General features: G+C 48.6%; 1 protein-coding gene across 4 annotated transcripts in view; it reads left to right on the forward strand.

Annotated features, from left to right (window-relative positions):
- OBSL1 (obscurin like cytoskeletal adaptor 1) overlaps positions 1-16,597 on the forward strand; it is a 246,191-nt gene that overhangs the window by 177,941 nt on the left and 51,653 nt on the right. For 3 of the 4 annotated variants that reach the window (XM_063933802.1, XM_063933804.1, XM_063933803.1), the window contains 2 exons: positions 2,840-3,115; positions 15,984-16,259. In XM_063933802.1, coding sequence (XP_063789872.1) covers positions 2,840-3,115; positions 15,984-16,259 — 552 coding nt within the window. The remainder of the gene's footprint in view (positions 1-2,839; positions 3,116-15,983; positions 16,260-16,597) is intronic. The other variant, XM_063933805.1, reaches the window with a different exon arrangement.

Consider the following 16,597-nt stretch of genomic DNA (forward strand, 5'->3'; position numbering starts at 1 on the left):
ACAGGAGCACACAGCTGATCAGGAGAGTGCTACAACGTGGCACTCCCTGATTGGCTGAAGAAACCCACTTAGCCAGAAGGCAAAGTGGGTTTCTGGCATTCGTGGGAAGGTGACCCATGTGCAAACATGGGTCACCTTTCAGTTCGTGGTCGGGCAACCGTTTTTTTGTTTTATTCAAGTACGTGGATTATCCCTGGATTTGCCGAGGAGCCTGGACCCCTGGATCTCGTGAGTAGAATTTATTCAACAGGTACCCCTTGGATTCTACTGGAGAAGAGGACCGACCTGCGTGGGAACATAAGGTAAGTATGTATGTATGTGTGTAATAAAATTATACTTTCACGGTGTGTGTGTCTTGTGTTTTTTTGGGTATTTTTTTAGTGGTAGTACTACAGGTACCAGCGGGCACGTTTTTCCGCCGCATGCTGGTACTTGTGGTTCTCCAAGTACCAGCATGCGGGGGAGGCTTGCTGGGACTTGTAGTACTGCTACTAAAAACAATATCTTTTATTTTACAACAAAGGCTATCAGCCCTCCCATCCGCAGCCCATTGGATGGGGGGGGACAGCCTCGGGCTTCACCCCTGGCCCTTGGGTGGCTGGGGGGGGGGGACCCCTTGATTGAAGGGGTTCCCACTCCCCCAGGGTACCCCGGCCAGGGGTGACTAGTTGGATTTTTGATGCCACGGCCGCAGGGCGCTGTATAAAAGTGACCCCCGGCTGTGGCATTATCTGTCCAGCTAGTGGAGCCCGGTGCTGGTTTTAAAAATACGGGGGACCCCTACTCTTTTTTCCCCCCGTATTTTTGGGACCAGGACCAGGCGCAGAGCCCGATGCTGGTTGCTTAAATATGGGGGAACCCCTGTCATTTTTTTCACCATATTTCTGCAACCAGGATCGGCTCAAAGAGCCCGAGGCTGGTTATGCTTAGGAGGGGGGACCCCACGCAATTTTTTTTGAAAAAATAAGCACTTTCCCACCCCTTCCCACTGATATACATGCACGGATCTCATGGATCCGTGCATGCCTATCCAATCACGAATAAAAAAAAAAGGTCTGTTTTTTTTTAGCACTTTTTTACGAGTTGTAATTTTTCACGGCAGTGTTTGTTCTTTTTTGGCTTTGCACTTCTTAGTAAATGACCGAGATTCATACTTAAACAGCCGCGTTTTGACCGATGGTGTATTCATTCGTAATTTTTTACCTGAACTTGCAAAAAATTACGAATGCCCTCATCACTGCCGTGATTAGTGTTTAGTAAATTACCGAGATTAACCGAGATGACACTTTGAAGAAAAAACGGCATCTCGGTCAAAATCGGGAGCTTAGTAAATATACCCCTGAGATGCAGGATTTCCCAGGTTGATAGGCCCAGACCATACCTGTATATTTACCGGGTCTTATGTCTGATAGGGGTATCGGTAAGTTTGCCAGAAGAGCTCTGTTTAAAGATAAAGGGATCATGGGGAAGAAAAGTGAATTATTAATGGCCATGGTACTGAATGGTGAGATCTGCAAACAGAATTCCTGGCACCATGAAAGAAACTAAGCAAAGTCTTTAATATAGAAATTAGACAATAATAAGGGACAATCCAAATCAGACTGAAAACATACAGTGATAGCAATTCCAGCTGAATAATGTTTTGAAAATACTGGCCCTCATTCCGAGTTGATCGGTCGCAAGGCGAATTTAGCAGAGTTACACACGCTAAGCCGCCGCCTACTGGGAGTGTATCTTAGCTTCTTAAAATTGCGACCGATGTATTCGCAATATTGCGATTACAAACTACTTTGCAGTTTCTGAGTAACTTCAACCTTACTCTGCCTGTGCGATCAGTTCAGTGCTTGTCGTTCCTGGTTTGACGTCACAAACACACCCAGCGTTCGCTCAGACACTCCCCCGTTTCTCCAGCCACTCCTGCGTTTTTTCCGGAAACGGTAGCGTTTTCAACCACACGCCCATAAAACGCCGTGTTTCCGCCCAGTAACACCCATTTCCTGTCAATCACATTACGATCGCCGGAGCGATGAAAAAGCCGTGAGTAAAAATACTATCTTCATTGTTAAATTACTTGGCGCAGTCGCAGTGCGAATATTGCGCATGCGTACTAAGCGGATTTTCTTTGCGATGCGATGAAAAATACAGAGCGAACGACTCGGAATGAGGGCCACTGTTATTACAATATAATGTGCAAAGGGGATTATTCAGGTTGGATTGCAGATTCTGCAATCCTTTCTCTCACATGCTGGGAGCCGCCCATTGCAGGGCAGCATGCTGACTGTGCCGCCCAGCGGCTGCGACTGTAATTTAATTGTGATAGCAGCAACTGTGGTTTGGCCCTCTGCCTTTGCAGCCTGGCTGTGAAGGCAGGCACACCGCCGCCATGTTTTCCTTCAGAGCGGCTGCGTGTGACGTCACGCAGCTACCCCATAAACAGTGCCACCCCGCCCACATTCGTGTCGCCACCACATGAACGCCACTGCCTGTCAGTCAGGCAAGAGCATTCACAGCCAATGCGATCCAATCGCATTGGCCGGGCGCACACGCAATCTTTAGTCCTTTATCAATAATTCCCTTCTTAATGATAAGACAAAATATACACTTAAGTCATGCACAGTTCTGATGATGTCCCTTTAATGCTGGAACATACAAACCTGTTTTCATGATAATGTGTCTGTCGTTGGAATTTGGGTGTGTTAACTGCTTTTTCTCATCCTTTATTGTAAATTAAAAGTTGTTTGCAACCTGATTAAAAGGGGATTCAAATTGCAGTTAGATTCTGTCCCCTGTCCATTGCCACCTGGGACTCTAACTCCTCTCGGTGTTTGGTTCTTGGAAGAGGCTGTAGTGGTGATCTTAGAGCGTGACCAGGTCATGCCACGGAGGGTGTGCACTGTGTCTGAGGACCTCAGGCTGGCACTTTCCCTGTCCCGAGCTGATGCTGAAGTCAGATGGTACAAGGACGGCGAGCGACTGAAAGACAATCTGCACATACTAGTGGAGGAGAGGGGAGCGGAGTGCTCGCTGACCATCCTTGGAGCAGCACGTGATGACGCAGGGGAATATCTGTGTGATGTCCGCAACGACAGCTTCAGCTTTTATGTCACTGTGGGAGGTAACAGGAGAGACGAAGAGGCACTGCAACCAACACCACCCTGCAACCTGTCCCCTAACACCCTGCATCTCTCCTTCCCCAGCATATGCCGTGAGCCCCCCGCAAGGTCAGCTCCACTCATCAAAATCACTTGGATGTAATCACCTTTAAAAAGACATTCCCGCTTGATTTTGTTTTTAATTCATAACCCCCAATTGATTATAATATGATTTACCTGTTACAAATTTTTATGGTGACAAAAATGACATTTACTGTAAAATATTGCAAGTTCCTTTGCAGCATGAACGGTTTACAGTTTTCTTAATACAGTAACATTGTTGCAACAAAGTAAAAAAACAACAGCAATTCATAGTAACTTTGGCTGGCTGACAAGTTACATTGTAAATGGGAAAGGAAATGGGGTGGGATGGGAGAGCTCAGTACACTTTTCAGACTTAATATATGGCATAATTCTCCAGCTCACAAGTAAATAGGTTAGAAATAGCTTTCATATGTGTTTGTGTGTGCCATAGTCTGAAGCGGTTCCGGTATGAATGGTCGACCATGTTATGGTCGACCATGTTATGGTCGACAGTCATTAGGTCGACCACTATTGGTCGACATTGACATGGACACATGGTCGACACATGAAAATGGTCGACACATGAAAGGTCGACATATGAAAAGGTCGACATGAGTTTTTTTACTTTTTTTGGTGTCGTTTTTTGCGTAAAGTGACTGGGAACCCCAATTAGTGCACAGCTTCGCTCGCCATGCTTCGGGCATGGTGCCTTCGCTCCGCTACCGCTTCGCTCGGCACACTTTACCGTTCCAATCGTAGTCCATGTGGATCGTAAAGTATGGAAAAGTTCCCCAAAAGAAAAAAAAGTTAAAAAAAATCATGTCGACCTGTCTTGTGTCGACCATTTTCATGTGTCGACCATGTGTCCATGTCGACCATGTCAATGTCGACCAATAGTGGTCGACCTAATGACTGTCGACCATAACATGGTCGACCATGTGAACGGATACCGTCTGAAGCAGCTGCAGTGTTCACTATAGCCTCAGTTCTACCTGACATCAGGCCTCTGTTAATATAAACTTCTGATTAATATGGTGGTGATTTGAATTTCCTGCTGCTTAGAGCATATTTTACAACCACCATTAATAGTCAATGACGCAAAGAAGGCAAATAAAAATTTGGGTATTATCTGTAGAGCAGTGAGTCTGAAATCCAAAGAAGCTTTACTTTCTCATACGTCCTAGAGGATGCTGGGGTCCACTTCATGACCATGGGGTATAGACGGTTCCGCAGGAGACATGGGCACTCTAAAGACTTTTCAATGGGTGTGAACTGGCTCCTTCCTCTATGCCCCTCCTCCAGACCTCAGTTTTAGAAATGTGCCCAGGCAGACTGGATGCACTCTGAGGAGCTCTACTGAGTATCTCTGAAAAGACTTATGTTAGGTTTTTTATTTTCAGGGAGAACTGCTGGCAACAGTCTCCCTGCTTCGTGGGACTGAGGGGGCAGAAGTAGGAACCAACTTCCTGAAGAGTTTCATGGCTTTGCTTCTGGCTGACAGGACACCATTAGCTCCTGAAGGGAACTGAACGCTAGCCGTGTCTAGATGCTCACTCCCACAGCACGCCGTCACCCCCCTCACAGAGCCAGAAGTCAGAAGACAGGTGAGTGTATGAAGACAGATCTTCTATCAAGCAAAGTGACGGCTGAGGTACCACGCGGCTGGCGGGAGCGCAGCGCGCCATTGCTGCCCACACATACACAGGCACTGTAGGGTGCAGGGCGCTGGGGGGGGGCGCCCTGGGCAGCAAATAACCTCGTAAACTGAATAAAAGGGGGCATAACATGCCATGGCACAGCCCTACCCCGCCAGTATAAATATTATGTGAAAAATCTCTGAGGAGAAACGCGCCATTGCGGGGGCGGAGCTTCCTCAGGTAGCCAGCACACTGTTCAGTGCCATTTTCTCTCATTCACAGACTGCAGAGAAGAAGCTGGTCCTCCTCCACTTCTGAACAAGTATCAGGGTGAAAAAAGGGTGGGCCTGGGTGCTAATACATATTGTGCTCAATATAATAGCGCTTAAAGGTTTCTCTGTACGGAGTAAGCGACACAGGGATTTTGTCTCTGGGTAAAAAGTATGCGGCGCGGGGATTTTTTCTTTGGCGCTGGGTTGTGAACTGGCTGCTCCTAAACTGTGTCCCTCTGACAGATTTTACTGTGGGTCTGTCCCCTATAAGTCCCAGTGTGTCTGTGAGTGTGTGTTGTACACGTATGTAAGACATGTCTGAGGCAGGGAGTTCCTCCCCAGAGGAAGGCATTTTAGGGACACAGAGTTGTAATGTGGTGGCGCTGCCGGCACACCAAGAGCCTGCATGGGTGAAAGAAATACGTGATAGTATGCATCATATCAATAGGATATTAGATAAGTCTGAATCTCATGCTGAGTGCTGGAGAAAATCTGTTTAGGATGTGATTTTTCAGGGCTCTGTTCTTCCATCCGCAGGCGACCCCTCTGGGTCACATAAGAGACCATTTGCGAATATTGTGCATACTGATACCGACACGGACACTGATTCTTGTGTCGACGATACCGACTCCAGAGAAATAGATCATAAATTGGCAAAAAATATACAATATATGATTGTAGCTATAAGGGAAGTTCTAGAAGTCACGAAAGCCACTCCTGTACCTCAGGAGAAGGCTTATTTCTATAAGGAAAATAAATCCAAGGTTACTTTCCCTCCTTCCCACGAGCTTAATACTCTCTTTGAAGGGATGTGGGTGAATCCCGAAAATAAATTTCGTATTCCCAAGAGAATTCAGATAGCTTATCCTTTCCCGGTGGAGGACAGGAAAAAATGGGAGTCACCCCCTGTGTTAGATAGTGCTCTGTCCAGGTTGACAAAGAAGGTAATTCTTCCTGCACATGGCACGGCTTCACTAAAGAAGCCGGCAGACCGCAAAATGGAAACTACATTGAAATCCATTTATGTTGCAAATGGTACGCTACACAGACCCACAATTGCTTGCACATAGGTGAGTCGTGCTATTGAAAAATGGTCAGAAAGCGTGTCGTCAGAAATTGACACGATTGATAAAGATGAGATACTCCTTAAGTTAGGGAATATCAAAGACGCTGCAGCATACATGCTAGAAGCGATGAAAGATATAGGACTCCTGAGCTCACAAGCCACTACCATGGCAGTATCGGCTCGGTGGGCGTTGTGGATTCGCCAGTGGAACGCGGATGCTGATTCCAAAAGAAATATGGAGGCTCTCCCATATAAAAGTGAGGCCTTATTTGGCGATGGACTGGATGCGTTAGTCTCGGCGGCTACCGCAGGTAACTCGACATTTTTGCCCTATGCGCCTGCATCGGCAAAAAAGACAAATCACCCTCACATGCGGTCCTTTCGGCCCAGTAAATACAAAAAAGCGAGAGGTTCCCCCTTCTTTGCAGGTAGGGGAAAGGGAAAGAAGCCCACAGCGGCTCCAGGTTCCCAGGAGCAGAAGTCTACCCCTACTTCTGCCAAATCTACAGCATGACGCTGGGGCTCCCTTGCGGGAGGCCGCTCAGGTGGGGGCACGTCTAAAACTGTTCAGTCAGGGTTGGATTCAATCTGGCCTAGATCTCTGGGTTTTACAAATAGTGTCCCAGGGGTACAAACTGGAGTTTCAAAATGTTCCCCCATGCCGATTTTTCAAATCGACCTTGACAGCTTCTCTTCCAGAAAGAGAAGCAGTAACGACGGCAAATCAAAAATTATGTCAGGACCAGGTCATAGTCCTGGTACCTTTGCCACAACAAGGGGAGGGGTTTTATTCAAGCCTCTTTGTAGTTCCGAAGCCAGACGTCTCGGTCAGACCGATCCCAAACCTAAAAAAATCAGAATCTCTACTTGAAACGGTTCAAGTTCAAGATGGAATCACTCAGGGCAGTAATTTCCAGTCTGGAGGAGGGGTATTACATGGTGTCAGTGGACATAAAGGATGCTTACCTGCATGTTCCCATTTACCCTCCTCACCAGGCTTATCTGTGATTCGCGGTTCAGGACTGCCATTACCAGTTCCAGACGTTGCCTTTCGGTCTCTCTACGGCGCCGAGGGTATTCACCAAGGTGATGGCGGAGATGATGGTCCTCCTTCGTAAAAGAGGAGTCAATATAATTCCTTATCTGGACGATTTCCTGATAAAGGCGAGATCCAGGGAGCAGTTGCTACAGAACATCACACTCTCCCTGTCTACACTCCAACAACACGGTTGGATCATAAATTTTCCAAAATCACAGTTGGATCCGACGACAAGATTGTCTTTTCTCGGGATGATTCTGGACACAGAAGTTCAGAGAGTTTGTCTTCCGGTGGAAAAGGCTCTGGAAATCCAGAAAATGGTAAAGCAGCAGGGACGTGCAGTCAGGGGAGGCAGGCAATGAATGCACGCCCCTATCAGTGCCCCAGATGTGATTGGCCCAGCAGATCCAGTGCTGGATCCGCTGTCCAATCACCCCCTTCCCGACTGCAGCCAGCACCGCTACTATGGGAGAGACATCATGAGTCATGACGTCTCTCCCATAGTACAGCAGAGACGAGCCGGCGGACGGAGACGGAGTTCAGCGCTGCAGGAGCGGTAAGTATGTGTGTGTGTTTTTTTAATTTTTTTTATGTGTTTGTGTTGGGGGCAGCAACAGGGGCACAACAACAAGGGGCACAGCAACAGGGGCACCGCAACTGGGGGGCACAACAACAAGGGGCACAGCAACTGGGGGACACAACAAGGGGCACAGCAACTGGGGGGCACAACAAGGGGCACAGCAACTGGGGGGCACAGCAACTGGGGGGCACAGCAACAAGGGGCACAACAACAAGGGGCACAACAACAGGGGCACAGCAACTGGGGGGCACAACAACAAGGGGCACAGCAACAGGGGCACAACTATAAGGGGCACAGCAAAAGGGGCACAACTATAAGGGGCACAGCAACTGGGGGGCAAAACTACAAGGAACACAGCAACTGGGGGGCACAGCAACTGGGGGCACAACTACAAGGGGCACAGCAACTGGGGGGCACAACTACAAGGGGCACAGCAACTGGGGGGCACAACAAGGGGCACAGCAACTGGGGGGCACAGCAACAAGGGGCACAACAACTGGGGGGCACCACAACAACAAGGGGCACAGCAACAGGGGCACAGCAAAAGGGGCACAACTATAAGGGGCACAACTACAAGGGGCACAACTAAAAGGGGCACAGCAACTGGGGGGCACAACTACAAGGGGCACAGCAACTGGGGGGCTCAACTACAAGGGGCACAGCAACTGGGGGGCACAACTACAAGGGGCACAGCAAATGGGGGGCACAACAAGGGGCACAGCAACAGGGGCACAGCAACTGGGGCACAGCAATGGGCACAGCAACTGGGGGGCACAGCAACAAGGGGCACAACAACAAGGGGCACAACAACTGGGGGGCACCAGAACAACAAGGGGCACAGCAACAGGGGCACAACTATAAGGGGCACAGCAAAAGGGGCACAACTATAAGGGGCACAACTACAAGGGGCACAGCAACTGGGGGCACAACTACAAGGGGCACAACTACAAGGGGCACAGCAACTGGGGGGCACAACTACAAGGGGCACAGCAACTGGGGGGCTCAACTACAAGGGGCACAGCAACAGGGGCACAGCAACTGGGGGGCACAGCAACAAGGGGCACAACAACAAGGGGCACAACAACGGGGGCACAGCAACAGGGGCACAGCAACTGGGGGGCACAACAACAAGGGGCACAGCAACAGGGGCACAACTATAAGGGGCACAGCAACAGGGGCAGAGCAAAAGGGGCACAACTATAAGGGACACAACTATAAGGGGCACAGCAACTGGGGGGCACAACTACAAGGGGCACAGCAACTGGGGGCACAACTACAAGGGGCACAGCAACTGGGGGCACAACTACAAGGGGCACAGCAACTGGGGGGCTCAACTACAAGGGGCACAGCAACTGGGGGGCTCAACTACAAGGGGCACAGCAACTGGGGGGCACAGCAACTGGGGGCACAATTACAGGGGTCACAGTTACTGGGGGCAAAGCTACAGGGGGCACAGCGACTGGGGGCACAGCTAGGGGGCACAGCTATTGGGGGCAAAGCTACAAGGGGCACAGCAACTGGTGTCACAACTACTGGGGGCACAGCGACTGCGGGCACTGCTACAGGGGCCACAGCGACTGGGGGCAAAGCTACAAGAGGCACAGCTACAACGGGCACAGCTACAGGGGTCACAACTACTGGGGGCACAGCCACAAGGGGCAAAGCTACAGGGGGCACAGCTACAAGGGGCACAGCGACTGGGGGCACAACTACAGGGGTCACAACTACTCGGGGCACTGCTACTGGGGGCAAAGCTACTAGGGGTACAGCTACTAGGCTCACAACTATTGGGGGAGCCTGCTCCATCATCCCAGTTAGCAGCAGCACTCTCCCCTGTCTATGCTAACGTCCTCCCGCGTCAGCGAGTGTATAATATTCATTAATTTCTCTCTCTCCTCCTGTGAATTACTTTGTTTGTAAGTATAATTTTCATTTTTACAGGTACCGGCCCTATTGGATTCTACTGGACAAGTGGACGTGACCGGCGTGGGATGTAGGTAAGTAATCACTCTCTCATTTTTACAGGAACTACCTATTGGATTCTACATGGACAAGTGGACGTGACCGGCATGGGATGTAGGTAAGTATGTGGGAGTGTGTAAGTGTGTTTTAATAAATTTTTACTTTCACGGTGTGTGTGTAGTGTTTTTATTTGGGTATTTTTGTTGTTGTAGAACTACAGGTACCAGTGGGCCCGTTATTTCCCCGCATGCTGGCACTTGAGGTTCTCCAAGTACCAGCAAGCGGGGGAGGCTTGCTGGGCCTTGTAGTTTCACAACAAAAAACAATATTCTTTTTTATACACACTTATGGCTATCAGCCCGGCACCCACCGCCCAGGGGTGCTGGGGACAGCCTCGGGCTTCACCCCTGGCCCTTGGATGCCTGGAGGGGGGGGGGGGGGACTTCTTGATTTAAGGGGTCCCCAGTCCTGCAGGGAACCCCGGCCAGGGGTGACTAGTTGGGGGGGTAATGCCACGGCCGCAGGGACCTACATAAATGTGTCCCCCGGCTGTGGCATTATGTCCCTGGCTAGTGGAGCCCGGTGCTGGTTTTAAAAATACGGGGGACCCCTACATCTTTTGTCCCCCGTATTTTTGGAACCAGGACCGGTCTAAGAGCCCGGTGCTGGTTGTCTAAATACGGGGAACCCCTGTCCAATTTTTTCCCAGTATTTAAACAACCAGGACCGGCTCAAAGAGCCCGAGGCTGGTTATACTTAGGATGGGGGACCTCATTTTTTTTTTTTTTTTTTTTTTTTTTTTTAACCCATTCAGACCCTTCTCCATTAAGTTAATGGAAGCCCTGGACAACAAAATTGCATTCATGTCCTCCTCCCACTCCCTTCCCAAACACTAATTTTTTTTTTTTTTCTATAAAAATGTACAATATATCACAAGTATGATGAGCAGGCAGGCAGCGGGCATTGGCGGCATCGGACTGAGGTGCAAATTAGTGGCGGAGGGATGGGTCAGTTGATGGTGGGCGAGTTTGTAAGCCATTGGCGGTGGCAGCAGGCATCGGCTCAGTGGCAGTAGCGGGCATTGGCTTGGCGGCAGTAGGGGTCATCGGCAGGATTCGGCAGGCATTATGGCTGTAGTGCCTCACCAGCCTCTGACCTCACCGCACGCCACTGTAAAGCAGATATTGAAGCCATCAAGTGTGTTGATCCATCAGTGCATTCGATTGTTGGGGAAGATGGTGGCGGCCTACGAGGCCATACAGTTTGGCAGGTTCCATGCCAGACTATTCCAGTGGGACCTGTTGAACAAGTGGTCGGGATCCCACCTACACATGCACCGGAAGATAGTCCTGTCGTCAAAAGCCAGGATTTCACTCCTGTGGTGGCTACACAGTTCGCACCTACTAGAGGGACGCAGGTTTTGGACTCAGGACTGGGTCCTGGTAACCACGGATGCGAGTCTCCGAGGCTGGGGAGCTGTCACTCAGGGGGAAAGCTTCCAAGGAAAATGGTAAAGTCAGGAAGCCTGCCTTCACATAAACGTGCTGGAATTGAGAGCCATTTACAACGGCCTTCTACAAGCAGTACATCTTCTTCAAGATCATCCCGTACAGATCCAGTCGGACAATGTAACAGCAGTCGCATACATAAACCGTCAGGGCGGAACGAAAAGCAGAGCGGCAATGGCAGAGGTGACAAAGATCCTCCTCTGGGCAGAAAGGCATGTACAAGCTCTGTCGGCAATTTTCATTCCGGGAGTAGACAACTGGGAAGCAGACTTCCTCAGCAGACACGAGCTCCCTCCAGGAGAGTGGGGCCTCCACCAAGAAGTCTTCGCAGAGGTGACAAGTCTTTTGGGAGTTCCTCAAGTAGACATGATGGCATCTCGTCTCAACTAGACGCTTCAGAGATATTGTTCCAGGTCGAGAGACCCTCAAGCAATAGCGGTGGATGCGTTAGTGACCCACTGGGTATTCCGGTCAGTATATGTCTTCCCTCCACTTCCGCTGATCCCAAAAGTTCTCAGGATCATAAGAAGAACAAGGGTTCGAGCAATCTTCATTGCCCCGGACTGGCCAAGGAGGGCCTGGTACACAGATCTTCAGGAATTGCTAATGGAAGATCCTCGGCCTCTTCCTCTTCGCGAGGACCTGCTGCAGCAGGGGCCGTGCATGTATCAAGACTCACCGTGGCTACGTTTGACGGCATGGCTGTTGAGCGCCGGATCCTAGCCAGAAAGGGTATTCTGAAAGAAGTCATTCCCACACTTATTTAGGCCAGGAAAGGAGTAACGTTGAAACATTACCACCGTATTTGGAAAAAATGTGTCTTGGTGTGAATCCAAGCAGGCTCCTACGGAAGAGTTTCACTTAAGACGTTTTCTCCATTTTCTGCAGGCTGGTGTGGAGGCGGGCCTCCGATTGGGGTCAATCAAGGTCCAGATTTCGGACTTGTCAGTGTTTTTCCAAAAACAACTGGCCTCTCTTCCAGAGGTTCAGACCTTCGTGAAAGGGGTTCTGCACATCCAGCCTCCATTTGTGCCTCCAGTGGCACCATGGGACCTTAATGTGGTGTTGCACTTCCTTCAATCGGATTGGTTTGAGCCTCTACGAGAGCTAGAGTTGAAGTTTCTCACTTGGAAAGTGGTGATGCTTTTGGCATTGGCATCCGCACGGTGGGTGTCTGAATTGGGGGCCTTGTCTCACAAGAGCCCTTACCTGATCTTCCATGAAGATAGGGCAGAGTTGAGAACTCGCCAACATTTTCTTCCAAAGGTGGTTTCATCTTTCCACATAAACCAAACTATTGTGGTGCCAGTAGTTACTGACACGTTCACTGAATCAAAGTCTCTAGATGTGGTTAGAGCTTAAAAGATTTATGTCGCTAGAACAGCTCGAATTCGGAAAACAGAGTCTTTGTTTGTCCTGTATGCTCCCAACAAGATTGGGTGTCCTGCTTCCAAGCAGACTATTGCGCGTTGGATCAGAGGTACGATTCAGCAAGCTCATACTACGGTTGGATTGCCGTTACCGATGTCGGTGAAAGGCCATTCCACTAGGAAGGTGGGCTCATCCTAGGCGGCTGCCCGGGGGATCTTGGCATTACAACTCTGCCGATCGGCTACTTGGTCGGGGTCAAACACATTTGCAAAATTCTACAAGTTTGACACCTTGGCCAATGAAGACCTCAAGTTTGGTCAATCGGTGCTGCAGGGTCATCCGCACTCTCCCGCCCGCACTGGAGCTTTGGTATAAACCCCATGGTCATGAAGTGGACCCCAGCATCCTCTAGGACGTATGAGAAAACAGGATTTTAATACCTACCGGTAAATCCTTTTCTCCTAGTCCAGAGGTTCTCAAACTCGGTCCTCGGGGGCCCACACAGTGCATGTTTTGCAGGTCTCCTCACAGAATCGCAAGTGAAATAATTCGCTCCACCTGTGGACCTTTTAAAATGTGTCAGTGAGTAATTAATATACCTGTGCACCTGCTGGGTTACCTGCAAAACATGCACTGTGTGGGCTCCCGAGGACCGAGTTTGAGAACCTCTGTCCTAGTCCGTAGAGGATGCTGGGCGCCCGTCCCAGTGCATACTTTACCTGCAGTTTAGTTCAATAGTGTTACACATGTTGTGTTATATTAGTTTCAGCATGTTGCTGTACTTGGTTCATGCCTGTTGGCATGTGTTAAGTTGAATGCCATGTTGTGCGGCATGGTTGAGGTGTGAGCTGGTATGTATCTCACCACTAGTATTAAAAGTAAATCATTTTCCTCGAAATGTCCGTCTTCCTGGGCACAGTTCCTATAACTGAGGTCTGGAGGAGGGGCATAGAGGGAGGAGCCAGTTCACACCCATTGAAAAGTCTTAAAGTGCCCATGGCTCCTGCGGAACCGTCTATACCCCATGGTCATGAAGTGGACCCCAGCATCCTCTACGGGCTAGGAGCAAAATGATTTACCGGTAGGTATTAAAATCCTGTTTTTTCCAATAGAAGTATACAGTAGATAGAGAAGAGCAGAGAACCTGGGACCAAGCTTTGTGGTACTTAAATAGAGGACGCAGATAAGAGGTAGATCCAGAGAAGCAAACAATGAATGAGATCCAGAAGAGGACGCTGTCCTGAAGAAGTAGGGAATGCTGTGTTTGTATCAGAAGAGAGTGGTGAGCTGTATCAGAAACAGCAGAGTGGTCCAGGAGAATTAGAGATGTGTAATTGGCTTTGCATTTCATAGTACTCTAATCACTGACCGCATTAGTCAGTGAAGTTCCTGTGGAGTGTTGGTAACAGTGAGAATTTGCATCAGAATTTATTTTCATAACAATAGGAGTAATAACTTCACGATTGACCATTTTTTCTGTTGACCATTGCCATGTTGACCGTTTGACCCTGTCGATCTTTTGCACCTGTCAACCTTTTCCAACATCGACATTTCAAATGTAGACCTTTTCTCCATGTCGACCTTGTGCCTGTCGACCATATGGGGTCGACAGCATGAATGTAGACCTAGGGGGTCATTCCGAGTTGTTCGCTCGGTAAATTTCTTCGCATCGCTGCGATTTTCCGCTTAGTGCGCATGCGCAATGTCCGCACTGCGACTGCGCCAAGTAAATTTGCTATGCTGTTAGGAATTTTACTCACGGTTTTTTCTTCGTTCTGGTGATCGTAATGTGATTGACAGGAAGTGGGTGTTTCTGGGCGGAAACAGGCCGTTTTATGGGTGTGTGTGAAAAAACGCTGCCGTTTCTGGGAAAAACGCGGGAGTGGCTGGAGAAACGGAGGAGTGTCTGGGCGAACGCTGGGTGTGTTTGTGACGTCAAACCAGGAACGACAAGCACTGAACTGATCGCAGATTCCGAGTAAGTCTCGAGTTACTCAGAAACTGCACAGAGATGTCTTATCGCAATATTGCGAATCTTTCGTTCGCAATTTTGATAAGCTAAGATTCACTCCCAGTAGGCGGCGGCTTAGCGTGTGCAAAGCTGCTAAAAGCAGCTTGCGAGCGAACAACTCGGAATGACCCCCCTAATGCATGTAGAGCTTCTATACCACACCCATGCAATAGAACTTGGTGAGCAGCCACCTATATTGTTAGTTTTAAAATGTTTAAACAATGTTATTGAACAATGTAAAAGTATTAACACCTGGGGTGGGAGTTACTTATTAACATTCCCAACCGTTGTCGTATTTTTATCGCTGTTTGTCGCAGTGATACATAACTAGTTACCTCTTGCATTTATGAAAAATGATTGTGAAACTGGCTATGACCGGCAATAGTTACCAATCCATCGTTCTACGCACACTAGGGCTGTCACTACTTCATTTGCTTTCTGAAATAAAATATAAAGATTTGTTTAAAATATTACAAACATGTTATTAACATTGAGGTTGTTTTTTTTAAACATAAATTAATAATCAAACTTTTTTTATTATGGATTAAACTAAACTGCATTCAAAAAATATATATGTTAAACTTTTTTAAAACCTTATTTCTGGCAACACCATACTAGATGACAGTAGCTGACGGCATAAGTTTGCTGGCAAAATGACATTTTGTGAATAGAGTCTAGAACCTACAGTCAGACATAAAGCAGCAGAAACATTGACTATTGATGTCTGAACCCCATCAGGTGTAAAATACCTCTGCTAATTTGCAGCAATGGAAAAATGATACTTCTTGCAGCTCTATTTCCATAATTATGTTAATAAACATAACAATACTGTAGATTGATGAAAGAACAAAGTACAGATCATTTAAAGGTTATTACTCCAAAGAGATTTGATGGTAGTTTCCCTCTAACTTTTGCTTTTTAAACAACCCTGAAACCATATTACTGTAACCGTGACCCACTTTGTTGAAGCAGAAGTGGCTGCTTTCCAGTAACAACATAACGCGTGTTGCCTGCTTGTAGTCATGCTAACATTTTATCCTCAATTTATCCTCCCGCATCTCCAGTGGCCCTTTATACCCCAGTCCATGCGCTTGTGTGTGTCCTTGCTCTGCCTCCTTCATCCTCCTGTCATGCCTCCAGTGTACTATGCAATGCCTACACCAGCTTATATAACCCCTTTCTCAATGCTTGCAATGCCTCCCTGTCAGTGCCTATTCTCAGATGACATTGCCCGTAGTGACGTTTGCTGTTTCGGCTGATAAGGGCTGCACATTACTTGCTTTGCAGTCATTTTGTGGTGACTTTGGATTTGTCTTATTGTCAGACCCTCTATTATCTGCTTGTTTTCTCTCCCCCATCAGCTCCTCCAGTAACCATTGTGGGTAACACAGGAACTCCAGAGCATCATGTTCTAATGACCGGTGATGATTTGGTTCTAGCCTGTGAGTTGTCCCGGCCAAACTTTAAGGTGCGCTGGCTGAAAGATGGTGAGGAGCTGGTGTCAGGGGGACGTGTGAAAATCTTGGCACGAGGAATCCATCGGCAACTCACCATACAAAGTGTTCGGCCTTCTGACTCCGGCACATATACCTGTGATGCTGGCACAGACCAGTTGAATGCAGAGGTCCGTGTAGAAGGTAAGCAGTTCTTGTGTGATGCCATCAGCATATAACATCTTATCTGTGTCATTTACTAAATCTTTATGTAGCCAGTTTTGTTAGGTTTCCATACATGCAGTAGTCAGGGGTGTAATGGGGGCGGCTCCAGTGGAGCATGAGCTCCAGGCGCCGGAAAAGTTAGAGGGTGCCCCGCAGAGCTGGAGGAGGAGGAGCAGAGGAGGTGCACACTGACTCGGACTCTGAGACTAGGTAGGGAACAGGGTAGGCAGAGGTGACAACCGGAGACACTGACAGCCAGCACATGCTGGAGCTCTCTCTGTCCCTCAAGCTGCTGCTGAGCTGCTGTTTCCACCCCT

The sequence above is a fragment of the Pseudophryne corroboree genome, chromosome 7 (genome assembly GCF_028390025.1).
Source record: "Pseudophryne corroboree isolate aPseCor3 chromosome 7, aPseCor3.hap2, whole genome shotgun sequence".
NCBI lineage: Eukaryota > Metazoa > Chordata > Amphibia > Anura > Myobatrachidae > Pseudophryne > Pseudophryne corroboree.